This window comes from Musa acuminata, chromosome BXJ3-5 (genome assembly GCF_036884655.1).
Source record: "Musa acuminata AAA Group cultivar baxijiao chromosome BXJ3-5, Cavendish_Baxijiao_AAA, whole genome shotgun sequence".
Classification (NCBI taxonomy): Eukaryota; Viridiplantae; Streptophyta; class Magnoliopsida; order Zingiberales; family Musaceae; genus Musa; species Musa acuminata.
This window is the reverse complement of record NC_088353.1, coordinates 41,286,863-41,300,769: the sequence shown is the minus strand read 5'-3', so window position 1 is coordinate 41,300,769 and position 13,907 is coordinate 41,286,863. Positions and strand designations below refer to the sequence as shown.

General features: G+C 38.9%; 2 protein-coding genes and 1 pseudogene across 3 annotated transcripts; all 3 read left to right on the top strand.

Moving 5' to 3' along the window:
* Positions 1-218: 218 nt before the first annotated feature.
* LOC103985394 (uncharacterized protein At2g39795, mitochondrial) lies at positions 219-2,920 on the top strand. The gene is made up of 3 exons (XM_009403071.3): positions 219-548; positions 1,330-1,679; positions 2,531-2,920. Exons 1-3 carry the CDS (start codon positions 264-266, stop codon positions 2,685-2,687), a joined length of 792 nt encoding a protein of 263 aa, XP_009401346.2. The 5' UTR covers positions 219-263; the 3' UTR covers positions 2,688-2,920.
* A 1,441-nt stretch (positions 2,921-4,361) lies between these two features.
* LOC135638922 (diacylglycerol O-acyltransferase 2D-like) lies at positions 4,362-9,586 on the top strand. 2 transcript variants are annotated; one of them, XM_065152508.1, is made up of 9 exons: positions 4,362-4,676; positions 4,757-4,831; positions 4,927-5,012; positions 5,243-5,349; positions 5,482-5,637; positions 8,275-8,361; positions 8,569-8,699; positions 8,813-8,900; positions 9,200-9,586. In XM_065152508.1, the coding sequence occupies exons 1-9, from the start codon at positions 4,498-4,500 to the stop codon at positions 9,299-9,301; spliced, it is 1,011 nt and encodes a 336-aa protein (XP_065008580.1). In that variant the 5' UTR covers positions 4,362-4,497; the 3' UTR covers positions 9,302-9,586. The 2 variants fall into 2 exon arrangements, with proteins under 2 accessions (XP_065008580.1, XP_065008581.1); XM_065152509.1 differs by having other exon boundaries at positions 4,365-4,676; positions 8,569-8,666.
* A 73-nt stretch (positions 9,587-9,659) lies between these two features.
* LOC135638923 (diacylglycerol O-acyltransferase 2D-like) lies at positions 9,660-13,661 on the top strand (annotated as a pseudogene).
* Positions 13,662-13,907: the final 246 nt, after the last annotated feature.

Genomic DNA, 13,907 nt, shown 5'->3' with positions numbered 1-13,907 from the left:
ATCTGCATGCTCGTGCTTTTCCTGCTCACACACAATAGTATCATCATCACCATCGACATCATTCGTTATCATTAATTAAAATATTAAAATTATTTTTTTTATTTTTATAATTTTATTAGTAAAATCGAAATTAAAAATATTAATATAATTTTTAAAAATTAAAATACTAAAATAACTAACTATTGGGTTAATCTATAATTAGAATAAGTCGTCTTCGTCTCCTTAAACCCTTTGTACAGAAACCCTAACTAATACGGCAAAAGATGTCGTGGATTGCCGCTTCCCTCCTCCGCCGGTCCCTCCGCGTCCCCATCTCTTCCGCTCCCTTCCTTCGCCGCGGCCGTCCCCCCTGGATCACTTCCTCGCTCCTCGCTGATTCCTCCCCACTCTCTTCTCTGTGCCGCGCGGCAGGGCCGCGGGGCCTTAAGCCGGCTTCCTCTTTTCTCTCTCTTCGCTTCGCTTCGTCTAAGGTATCCGGCGATGAGAACCTCAAGCGGGTGATCGATTCTGAGATCCAGTGCGAGCGGGAGTCTGACACCCACGGCCAGGTCCTTGTGACTCCGCCTTCTCGCTTAAGCTCCTCATCTCCGATGCTCTTTTGTGCTGTTAATTAGAGTGTTAGTATGGTAAAGTTGTTGCCTTTTTTGTTTAAATCTCTTATTTCTGCCAACTAATTTATGCATTCATCTGATTTTTGTTCTTTGCTCTTTTTGTCATTTCTTTTGTTCATAATTGTTCACAATGATCTTATTGTTGTTTACATATGTTGTCACTTAAGATTTTCTGCTAGTTTATGGTTCTGTTCTCATCCTTTCTTTGTGATATCATCCCATTCTATATGTTGTTGTTTTGATTATTCAGAAGAAGTTCCTCATATAGGTGATCTTTATTCAGCAGGAATCTATTGCACTTTCAAAGCACGTTACTATTTAAGGAATTCATGTTCAGTAATGTGTTTCTTTGTGAGAATAGGAATTCATGTTCAGTAATGTGTTTTTTTGTGAGAATTGATGCAAGAATTTTAGTAGAATATACCGAAAGTGACTAACCTGAAGATAACATGATTATTTACTTGAATATCTTTGTAAACATAGGAGTACAAGCAGTCAACTTGTCTTCATTTTCTGAAACCATTTTTGATGACTTTGCGCAGGATTGAAACTCCGTGCAGTAGGTGTTATTGCCCAATTTCCCTTCATTTTTTCCAAGCTCAACAAAACATTCATTAAGTTGCAATTGGGTTTACTTATATGGTTTACTTGGAGCTGGTTCCCAATATCGTCTATAAAGATTTGTTACTTTAGTAATCTGTCTATATGCATTTTGCAGGAAGTTGATGTACCAGAAGACTTGCCTTTTGAAATTGTTGATAATCCTGGTGATCAAGCAGTCTTCCTCAAAAGAGAATTTGCTGGTGAGAACATCCAAGTCACTGTGTTGATGAATTTTGATGAGCACAATGACTTAGAGGAGAGTGACGAGGACGATGATGACGACGAGATAAATGAGAATTCTATGGAGGCAACCCTATCTTTGGTTGTATCAATTGATAAAGGAGAGGGTTCTTTTTTGGAGTTCTGTTGCAACCTCAATTCTGATGAACTTGAAATTGAGAGCATGGTCATGAAGAAACATGATGATGTTGATGGCCAAAGTGCATATCAAGGCCCCAAATTTTCGTAAGTTTCATTCTCTTGTATTCATTCCATATCATTCATTGGTAGGAAGTTGGAATAGACTAGACTGAATTTCTTCCATTCAGCACAAAAAGTAGAACATGTTTTGTACGATAATATTTTTATTGTAGAAGTTGTAATCTCCAGTACGTATATGAACAAATATGAAATATGAAAAGAATTGGGGTTTTGGAAATGTTGCAGAACTAAAGTGATATTTCCCTGTAGGAGACGTTAGAAAGACATCCCTAAGCTACTTGATTAGCCTATACATTTTCATCTAGTAGATGTTTAGGAGATGTCAAGTTTAAGCAGATGAACTGGATTAGTTTAGGGGTTGACTGCTATAGATATATCACAATCATGTAAATAATATCAGTGCCTCCATCTGTTTCTTTTTGTCATGCAACTAGGTGTTTGTACAAGATAGCTGTTTTTATTTATTTATCTTCTATAAAGCTGGTTGTTATGATGGAGTTCTGTAATTTCTTCAATGCCATTTAAATGGTCAGTAAGGCAAATGATTGCATGGCAGTTTAACAAAGTTATAGTGATTGGCGAGTAATGCTTTTATTGAGAATTGAAAACTTGGAAATGCATACCCCTTAAGCTTTTTGGAGATATGTAGTGATCAATTTTATAACACGTTACATGTCTTTATATGCCTTTTCTTTTTTGCTTCTGCAATTTGGGGGTTAAAACTTAATCTGTGTTTCTCCATGCCTACAACGGAGTTAATTGCACAAAAAATCCATGAATCCAACATGATGCTTTTATCTTGCTGTAGTTATATAGCTGTTACAAAAAAAAAAAAAGGCTGAAATGCTGGTCTCATATTTACTTTGTGCCTGCAGGGATTTGGATGAGAACTTGCAGCAGGCCTTGCACGGGTACCTTGAAGCTAGAGGTATCAAGAGCTCCCTGTTTGATGTCTTGCACAAATACATGTTGAATAAAGATGACAGGGAGCACTTGGGATGGTTGAAGAACATCAAAGGATTAATAGCTTAGTGAGGTTTCCACTTACTTCTCATTTCAGAAAACGGAGGAGTTTAGGAGTGTTTTTGAGTAATTCATCTCTTTTTTCTACAATACGAGAGTTAAAATGACATATTAGAATGCTACTGTACTGAATCCTCCACCATGATTTATCATGTAATTGACTTGTATTATTTGAATTTTGTTGAAGGATTGATTTGAACACACAATGCCCCCAAATTATATCAAAATTATTGTTGGATGCAGTCATTTATCTCACATGAGGGTAATTAAATATTGGTCTCTGTAATTAATTATGATTAGCATTTCAGTTTTTATACTTTAAAAATTAGTATTGGAACTTTACATTAAAGTGAAACATTTAATCACATATGTTGTCGCATATAAAAAGACACAAATGAAAATAATAAAGAATTTTACTAATTTTTTTTTTCATATTTTTTTTGTCTTTTTGTCATCTCTCTTTGGCACGTGTTTTGTTTTGTGAAGAGGGTTCCCCGATTATTGCAGTGTGCAATCCCCGATCAAGTTGCAACAGTAGCACTAGCAGCAATAGATGTAGTTACAGAACGCACTCTTCCTTCGATCCAAGTAGATAATGCTTCTTGCCTCCACTTCCTCCTCCTTTAGTTGACTTGCCTTCGGGCTCCTCCTCCTTAACTTCGTTCAATTTGTCAACGTCCGGGTTCGCGAGATGATAGGAGATGTTCTTTTCTACCACGGACACAGCGATTGCGTTGGGGTCTGACAACAAACCATCCTTCGCGATGCAGGATCGATTGCAGGAGCTGGAGTGACAGTTGCAATGGCAACGAGCTAGAGCGACAACTACTCTTGGACAAGGCTGAGGAGGAGGATGCAATCGGTGTGTTAGGCTCGATCGTGACCATCGTTGAGTGGTGCAAAGTGATGCAGCAACTCATGTTGCCGTCGGCAGCTGTGTTGGCAGCAGTTGGGTTGGGGTCCGACAACAGGCTATCCTCCATGATGCTGGACCAGCTATAGGAGTTGAAGCGACATCTACTCTTGGACGAGGACAATGAAGAGAACATGGTCAGCGCGTCAAGCTCGGCCATGACCACCACCGAGTGGAGCAACATGATGCAGCAGCTTGCGTTGCCGTCATTGCCTCTGTGAGTAGCTACGGTGGCCGCGCCAAACTAACTCTCTCCTTTGCCCACCAACGTGGAGAGGAAAGCGTGTGAAAACCTCTATATTGCAGTTTATATGAAATTAATATATAGTGAAATTATTTTTTAATCTTTTCATTTCGTATCCTTATGATTCTTTTCATCGATCAAATCAACATGGAGAATACGTAGGAATATCTAATTACCCCTCTCGCATGAGAGTGACTTTGTGCCGTATCTCCTTCCCACAGTCAAGTGGCTTGCAAGAAGGTCGAACACGACGATGTGAAGACGACCAGGCGAAGCCATCCCACCGTCCATCAACTCCGCCAAACGAATCACGACGACATGAGCCAAAGGATCATCCTGGATACTCCGCCCCCACACACGTGCGTGTCGGCGGAACGTTAATGTGGAGAGCGGCAACGACAACCAACGCTACACGGCGGATCGTTAATGTGGAGCGGCAACAACAACAAACGATACACGACAACGCGTTGAATATGGTATATTACAATTGAATATTTGGAACAGAAACGGGATCCTAATTTTCGGACGACGGATCCTTCTACTATATCTAAACTCCTCATCGGGGGCGATAGAGAAATGCATCTGATCCTGCAAAGAGACAAGGGCGACGACCCGTTTTCTTCTGCGGTCCTTCTGCTCCTCTGCTCGAAGGGTCGCGAGCTATGGACGAGGGCAATGGCGAGCACCGCAAGGGGGGCGAGACCCCGGCGGTGTTCCAGGGGACGGAGTACTCCCCCTTCCGCACCACCGTCGCCCTCGCCCTCTGGCTTGGCGGCATCCACTTCAACGCCGCCTTGGTCCTCGCCACGCTTCTCCTCCTTCCCTTGCGCCTCGCCGCCGCGTCCGTCTCCTCCTCCTGCCCCCCCTTTCTCTCCTCCTCCTCCTGCTACTAACGCTCCATGTTCCTCTGTTTTGATGCAGAGTTTTCGGGTTTCTGCTCTTCCTCATGTTGATTCCTGTCGATCATAAGAGTAAATTGGGGTCCAGACTATCAAGGTGCCAGCATTTTCGTTTTAATTTCATGGGCTTCGAAACCTTCGGAGGTTTCATGACATATTTCTTCTGTTTCTATTTTCTCGTTAAATACTTAGGTATATTTGCAAGTATGCAAGTGGCTACTTCCCCGTCACCCTTCATGTGGAGGACATTAAGGCCTTCAATCCGGACCAAGCATATGGTGAGCTCTTGTTCATCTCTTCCGTTTTTGGCTTATATTGACACAGGTCTCCGTGGATTCTTCTTTATTTGTGTTCAGCTGATATTAGTTTATACATCGAGTGGATTAACTCAAAATTTTTAAGCAACAAGTGTATCTGATTGCTGCCTTGGTGCAAAATATGAATTGAGTGACTGCCAATAATAGTTGGGATATGGCCTTAAATAATCCAGGGTTTGAAATATTTGCAGTGTTTGGTTATGAGCCGCACTCGGTGCTACCTATAGGTGTTTGTGCTCTTGCCAACCACACTGGATTCATGCCTCTACCTAAAGTCAAAGTTCTCGCGAGCAGCGCTGTGAGATATCCTGTTTCCTGGTCATTTTCTGTATTAAATATCCATACCCTCTGTAACACCTTTTTTTTTTTTTTTTCTTTCACTTTTGATATTCCCTGAATTATTGCTCTGTGTGCATAATATTATGGTCAGGTCTTCTACACTCCTTTTCTGAGGCATATTTGGACATGGCTGGGACTAGTCCCTGCATCTAGGAAGAACTTCTATGCTTACTTGGAAGCTGGGTATAGTTGCATTATTGTTCCTGGTGGGGTGCAGGAGATGCTTCATATGAACCATTTTTCCGAGGTATGCCTTCTGCACCTAAACTATTGAAATCAGTCAAGTGTGTTGCATTTCTTTCATGCATTTGGTGCCTTTCCATATTATTCAATAGTCGACGTCTAGATGATTCTCAATTCACCAGAAGTTGCATGGTTCATAGTATCTTGGTAAAAGGAATATGTACAGGAGTTTGATGTGTAGTCATGTGAAATTGGTTGATCTAAAAAATTTATGGTAAAAGTGTATACAGTGGACTATGTAATTTTGCTCTCATTCACTTTTCGTTTCCTCCTTAATTTGTGCTGCAGTTTCAATGGAGTTGGATTTTACTTGTTTGCTTTAAGCTTCTAACCCTAAATTGGGAAGCAAAATTATTTATTTAGAACATCAAATGTTGAGTTCTGGTGTCTTTGGCCAAAATTGAGTTGATCAAAATCAACAGAGATAAGGAAATAAACAATATCATCTATTAATAAAGTGAGCAAGACAATTGAATGGTTTGCAAGTTTGCCAGTAACACAAAAGAAATTTCATAAAACTAAGGTAGAAAATCTACAATAATATGGCATAATGATGATCTATATTGATTTTTACTAAATAACTAACTGGAGGTTTACTGTATCACACATGGAAATTCATTATTCTTAAATTTTATTTCTTGTTTAGCTTTAGATAATTAAGCTTCACCGTGACTATTCACTTCAATAGTTTAGGTTTTCCATGGTTCAACAGCTTAGATTCACACATGAATATTTGCTTCAATATGGCTATTATTTTAGGAAGTTCTAAGAAGTCCTTTAACACTTCAAAATTGAGTTATGATACATCCAAACTCCAATCATTAATACTTTCCATTGGAGTTGATGCAGATCATTGATATGTTAATCAACACTGTTTCAGATATCCAAAGTACCGAAGGTTTCTAGAAATGACACTTCAATTCTTTTAAGATGATTAACTGGGTCAGCTAACATTAAAGAATTGAATGGTAAAATTGTAATAACTTGAAAGGTTATTTCTCAATATTTGAAAATTGAAAATTTTAAACTATTGATCTTTGTTGAAATATCATTAAACATGTAAAAGGAAGAGAATAAATGTATCTGAATGGTGTTGATCGTAGATCAAGTAAAAAATATTTGTTGTGCTATTGAATTCATTTTGTTATAGGGATGCCTGTTGAATAATTAAGATATCACGGTAGGGATAATAGTGCCAGACCCCATGTGGTGCACTACACAGATCCGACAATGACATACTAGGTTTGACCAAATTTTACCTATGAACAGGATTGGTGGAATATGGTCTCCAAAACTGATTATTAATAGGGTGGGGATGCTATAATTTATCCCTAGCCTGAACCCAGGATGGGCGGAATATGGTCTCTAAAGCTCATTTACTATTTAAGTATCGTAGAAGTCACATCCGGGATTTTTAAAAGGCATACTAATTCCCTAGGAGATTATTCTTGGAAATCATTGCCTTCATTGATTATACTAAGGCTCCTAAACCCCTTTAAAGTATTCTAGAAGTCATATTTTGGATTTCTAAAAGGCATGTTAATTCCCTAGGAGATTACTCTTGGAAATTATTGCCTTCACTGATTATACTAAGGCTCCTAAACCTCTAAAAATAATGGAGCTCGTCAATTGATGACTTACTTCAGATTGTCTGAAAAGAATTATATGTTCTCCAGTCTCTTACTCTCCTCTCTTATTTCACCTTTCTCTTTTTTTCTCTTCCTCTCTCTCTCTCTCTCTCTCTCTCTCTCTACTTTCCCACTCTGTTCTGCATCACCTTGAAGGTTAAAGGTGTCATTTGGCAACAACCTATTAAGCCAATACTAAATTTTTATATATTCTTACTTCATCCTTATATTTTTGAATTTGCAGGACCTGAAACCTTATAATATTAGCACCTTTTAGCTTTATCACAGTAACATGCCTCAGCTTGATTCAAACATATATGCAAGTGGGGGTAGAGAAAAGATAATTTCAAGATATGATCTTGTCTGATTTCTCTTGGTTTGGTGCTTATCAATAAATGTTAAAGCAAATCAATCTTCCATTCTCTCCAATTGGCAAGTTACCATATGAGATAGGGATGGTTGGTTGAATCGTTTATGTTGTTTAAACTTGAAAATTTCAGGAAAAAATTTGGTATTTCTGTTGGATCTTGCCTTAGTAACTCATGGGTTATTATACAATCTCCATTAAACATGATTGAGGTTTTGCTTTGCCATGATTTTAGAGCATCACATAGTGTTTAGGATATACCATACTCAATATCCTTTCGGTGAGCATGAATCATATTTAGGTTTACTGTATTTGAGTAACGACTCAAAATGTCAATCTATTTTGTGAGGTAGGTGGGTTTTGGATTATGCCATTGTGGTGTTATCACCAGAATATATCCTGGTATAGAGATGAATCTGAATGCAGTATAATATTTTCATCCAGCTTTCTTGCTTTCTTCTCTTCATGTTAATCGAATAATTGAAGACGTCCTATATGCATTTTTATCAACTATTATGAGTTGTAGTTTTTGCCAAAATGCTTATAATTTAGTCTGCAATAACCTTCTGATGTTCTTGTTTCCTTGTATGGATTTTCAAGATAAGCAATTAGGCAAATATTAACCTAAGTTATATCTGATGAATAGGTTGCTTTCCTTAAATCAAGAAAAGGATTTGTGCGAATTGCCATGGAGACGGGCCGACCTATAGTTCCTGTTTTCTGTTTTGGCCAGGTTTGTTTTTCTTTTGATACCTACGATGACTTTTAAGAAGAACTATGTGTGCTTGATGGACAGATGTTGTCCTGCCTTATGTACATGATGACCACAAGTCATAGAGTGATCTGCTTGCATATCATGAACTTGATTTCTTGCAATTGCAAATATGGATGCTCTAAATACTGAGTATATGAAAACCTCATTTTCTTAATTGGTTGACAGAGTCATGTTTATCGATGGTGGAAACCTGGTGGGAAATTTTTTGTCCCGATTGCGCGAGCACTAAAGTTCACTCCAATAGTCTTCTGGGGAAGATTTGGGTACCGAACAAATCCGATTGTTGTCTTAATCATGCCAGTCTACGAGCCCTCTTAAACTTTGGCTACTTTCCATATTAACACTGGTTTTTTTCGTCTACCATTAATGTTACCTAATGTTTTGTGATTATATTTCTCTTGTTATGCAGAACACCTATACCATTTCAGCATCCGATGCATGTCGTAGTCGGAAGACCCATTGAGCTGATGAAAAACCCTAAGCCCACTACGGATGAGGTAATGAAAAATCAATCTTTTTACCACAATATTCTCCTGGATCATTAAAATGAACTTCCTACACCTGAGGCCCAACGACATCAAATTTTCTTATCACACTTTTCTCCTGAATAATTAAAATGAATTCCCCAGACCTGCGGCCCTCCTTGTCGTCGAGCCTGCTGCATGTTGGTGTATTACATTTTGAGTTAGAAAAGAACATCAATTCTCATGACTCAAGTTCATTTCATACGTTCTATCTTCTCCTAGGTTATTTATAATATTTAAAATATGATTCTTTCATTTTCTGATTTTTCCAGATCAATGAGGTTCATGCCCAGTTTGTTCATGCTTTCCAAGAACTCTTCGAGAAGTACAAGTACAAAGTTGGGTACCCTGATCTCCAAGTCTCTATTCTGTGACATGTACATCTTCCATGCCTTTGTCATCTGAGCTTGATGAACCTGAAATCGAGCTTAGAGAAAGTCACCGGGCCCTGTTATCAAACTGCATGCATGAGCGTTCCATCAGGTCAACAATGGGAACGAGTACTGCTGCAGGCATTCTGAAGCTGAAATACTCGTCTTATATACTCTGTTTCTGAGTAAAAAATCAGATGGATGGATGTACAATTTTGGATAGAAATATAAATCTGCCGACCTTTCATTGTAATAAACGCTGTGATCGGAGTAGAAAGCTTATCACCATTTGAAGAGTGCAGCTATACGAATGGAATACTCCTCTTCCTCGTTCTCACCAACCCGTCGAGCTCCATCGCTACTTCTCTCGTGAGGGGAGGGGCCTGTCGTCCCCCCTTAAGTTGAGGCATCTCTTCGCCAGCTCCGCCACCGCTAACCATCGGCTCCTGCGCTCCTTCGTTCACCACACGAAGCTCCGCAAGTATTCCGTATCAGGTATGTGAGCTGTTGGATCTCCTGGGCGTTTGGTTATCTTTGATTTCTTGATGGTCACCATGTTGGTCGTCACACGGAGCACCTCAGATCTATCTAATGCAGGAGGGATGCCGGCGGGCCATCGGTGGAGTGCACGCAGTAGCTATTGGAGGAGACGAACGCGTGTGTCCTTCAAGAAGCCATGGCCGCTGGGACTGAAAAGATACGGACATTGGAGTTCTTCCGGAGGCGAATGGTGGTGGCGCAGCTGCCGACGCCGAAGCAGGAGGTCCCGCCGGGCATGACGTCGCTGCTGTTCGGTTTATCACTGAGCAGTTAAATATTTTATTTTCGTAAATATAAAAATCTTAATATAATTTTTGAAAATAGAAAAATCAAAATACTAAAGATAACTAATTATAAGAATAATTCATAATTAATCGGCGCCAAGTTGGAGGACCCGTTTGCCTCCGCGAGCTATGGACTAGGGTAATGGCGACCGCCGCGAGGAGGGCGAGCCGACGGAGTACTTCCCCCTCCACGCCACCATTGCCTTCGCCCTCGCCTTAGGCGGCCTCCACTTATCCTCGCCTTGGTCTTTGCCGCGGTCTTCCTCCTTCCCGTCCGTCTCCTCCCCTTTCCTCTCCTCTTCCTACTGCTACTAACGCTCCATAGTCCTCTGTTTTGATGCAGGGTTTATGGGTTTCTGCTGTTCATCACGTTGATTCCCGTCGTTGATAAAGAGTAAATTGGGGTTGAGAGTATCAAGGTTCCAGTTTTTCCCTATTGATTTAATGATCCTCGAAACCTCGAGAGGGTTCATGACAGATTTCGATTTTCTCGATAATTCTTTATTTGCTTGGTGGTAACAAAAATACTTAGGTATATTGGCAAGTATGCAGCTGGCTACTTCCCCATCACTCTTCATGTGGAGGACATAAAGGCCTTCGATCCGGACCAAGCATACGGTGAGCTCTTGTTCATCTCTTTTGCTGCGGATTCTTCTTTATTTCTGGCCGGCTGATACAAGTTTATACAGTGAGTGGATTAATCCGAAATTTTCAAGCAATTAGTGTATCTGTTTGCTGCCTTGGTGCAGAATAGGAATTAAATGACTGCCGATTATAGTTTGGATGTGGTCGTAAAGAATCCAGGGTTTGAAATATTTGCAGTGCTTGGTTACGAGCCGCACTCGGCGATGCCTATGGGTATTTATGCTCTTGTCAGCCACACTGGTTTCATACCTCTACCTAATTGCAAAGTTCTCGCAAGCAGCACCGTGAGATATCGCTTTTCCTGGTCATTTTCTGTATTAGATCTTCAGACTCTGTATAACAACACCCTTTTTGTTTTCTTCACTTTTGATACTCCCTGAATTCTTGCTCTGTGCGCATAATATTATGGTCAGGTCTTCTACACTCCTTTTCTGAGGCATATTTGGACATGGCTGGGACTAGTCCCTGCATCTAGGAAGAACTTTTTTGCGTACTTGGAAGCTGGGTATAGTTGCCTTATTATTCCTGGCGGGGTGCAGGTTATATGAACACTTTTTCTGAGGTCTGCCTTCTTCACCTAAACTATTGAAATCAGTCTAGTGAATTGCATTTTTTTTTCATACATTTGGTGCCTTTCCATTCTTGATTCACCAGAAGTTGCATGGTTCATAGTATCACTGGTAAAAGGAATACGTACAGTGGTTTGATGTGTAGTCATGTGAAATTGGTTCATTTTTGTTTCTTCCTACTTCATCCTTATATATCTGAACTTACGAGACCTCACAACTTATAATATTAGTATCTTTTAATTTTATCAAGGTACTATGCCTCAGCTTGATTCAAACATATATGCAAGCGGGGGAAGAGAAAAGATAATTTCAAGAAATGATCTCGTCTGATTTCTTTGTTTTCGTGCCTATCGATAAAAGTTAATCCAAATCATTCTTCCATTTGCTCTTTATACAAGTCGATTGCAGGCACCAGCAAGATTGCATCAGATGATGTCTCCGATAGGCTAGTTACCACAAATGAGAGAGGGCTTGTTGGTTGAATCGCTTATGTTGTTTTAACATGAAAATTCTAGGAGAAAATTGGTATTTCAGTTATATTTTGTTTAGTAAATCATGGGTTGTTGCATAATCTCCATTAAACTTGATCGTGATTTTGCATTGGTATGATTTTAGAGCATCACAGAGTATTTAGGATATACCATACTGAATATCCTTTGGATGAGCATGAATCATATTTAGGATTCCTGTACTTGAGTAATGACTCAAAATGTCAAATCTATATTTGTGAGGTAGGTGGGTTTTGAATTATGCCATTGTGGTGTTTTTACCAGAATATATCTTGGTATAGAGATGAATCCGAATGCAGTATAATATTTTCATCCAGCTTTCTTGCCTTCTTCTCTTTATGTTAATCAGATAATCGAAGACGTCCTACATACACTTTTATCAACTACTATGAGTTGTGGATTTCGCCAAAATGCTTATAATTTAGTCTGCAATAACCTTCTGATGTTCTTGTTTCCTTGTATAGATTTTCAAGGCAAGCAACTAGGCAAATATTAACCTAAGTTTTATCTGACGAATAGGTTGCTTTCCTTAAATCAAAAAAAGGAATTGTGCAAATTGCCATGGAGATGGCCGACCTATAGTTCCTGTTTTCTGTTTTGGCCAGGTTTGTTTTTCTTTTGATACCAACGTTGACTTTTAAAAAGAACTAGGTGTGCTTGATGGACAGATGTTGTTCTGCCATATGTTAATTAATGTACTTGATGACTAGAAGACAGAGTGTGATCTGCTTCCATATCTTGAACATGATTACTTGCAATTTCAAATATGGATGCTCTAAATACTGAGTATATGAAAACCTCATTTTCTTAATTGGTTGACAGAATCATGTTGTTTGGTGGTGGAAACCTAGTGGGAAATTTTTTGCCCAGATTTCTCGAGCAATAAAGTTCACTCCAATACTTCTCTGGGGAAGACTTGGGTACCTAACAAATCCGATCCTTGCCTTAATCATGCCCGTCTACTAGCCCTCTTAAAATTTGGCAACTTTCCCTTTTAACACTGGTTTTTTCGGCTACCGTTAATGTTACCTAATGTTTTGTGATTATGTTTCTCTTGTTATGTAGAACACCTGTGCCATTTCGGCTTCCGATTCATGTAGTAGTGGGAAGACCAATTGAGCTGACGAAAAACCCACAGCCCACTGCAGATGAGGTAAAGAAAAATCAAAACTTTTTTACGACACTTTTATCCTGAATAATCAGAATGAACTCCCCACACCTGCCGCTCAACCACATCAGACTTTTTACCACACTTTTCTCCTGAATAATTAAAATAAATTCCCCATACCTGCATCGCTCATTGGCTGCTTCATGTTGGTGCATTGCCTTTCTAATTAAAAATAGAAGATCAGTTCTCATTGCTCATGTTGAAGTCATGTGTTCTATCTTCTCCGAGGTTATGGTCTGTGACATAATTTACTTTTAATTAACATTGAGAATGCTTAAAATATGACTCTCTCTTTTTCTGAATTTTTCCAGATCAATGAGGTTCATTCTCAGTTTGTTCATGCTCTCCAAGAACTCTTAGAAGTACAAGTGCAAAGTTGGTTACCATGATCTGGAACTTACAATTCTGTGACAGTTACATCTTCCATGCCTTTGTCATCTGAGCTTGATGAGCTTGAAATCGATCATAGAGATAGTTACTGGGGCTTGTTATTAGACTGCATGTTCCATCAGGCTAACGGTGGGATCGAATAGTAGAGTCATTCTGAAGCTGAAATATTTGTCTTTATATACTCTGTTGCTACCGGTATAAATAAGATCAGATGTATGTGAAGAAATGATTAGCCTGAATTTTTATTGATTGTGATTATGAATTTATATACATTAATATAGATTATAAAGTATGATAATTATATAATTTTTAATTAATAATAAACATAAAATATTTATCTAAATTATTCCATAGTGTAGGAGATCATGTTGAGATTAATAATGAATATTAAATCATGATAATATGTTATCATAATTTTTATGATTTAGAATCATGATAATATAGTATTAAAATATTGAGGGGATCATAATAATCTTATCGTGATTTATTTTTTTAATAATATCT

Coding starts and splice junctions, on each gene's coding strand:
- LOC103985394 (XM_009403071.3), top strand. CDS start 264: ATGTCGTGGATTGCCGCTTCCCTCCTCCGCCGGTCCCTCCGCGTCCCC. Junction 549..1,329: donor AGTCTGACACCCACGGCCAG/GTCCTTGTGACT, acceptor TGCATTTTGCAG/GAAGTTGATGTACCAGAAGA. Junction 1,680..2,530: donor TATCAAGGCCCCAAATTTTC/GTAAGTTTCATT, acceptor TTGTGCCTGCAG/GGATTTGGATGAGAACTTGC.
- LOC135638922 (XM_065152508.1), top strand. CDS start 4,498: ATGGACGAGGGCAATGGCGAGCACCGCAAGGGGGGCGAGACCCCGGCG. Junction 8,362..8,568: donor CTGTTTTCTGTTTTGGCCAG/GTTTGTTTTTCT, acceptor ATTGGTTGACAG/AGTCATGTTTATCGATGGTG. Junction 8,700..8,812: donor CCGATTGTTGTCTTAATCAT/GCCAGTCTACGA, acceptor CTTGTTATGCAG/AACACCTATACCATTTCAGC.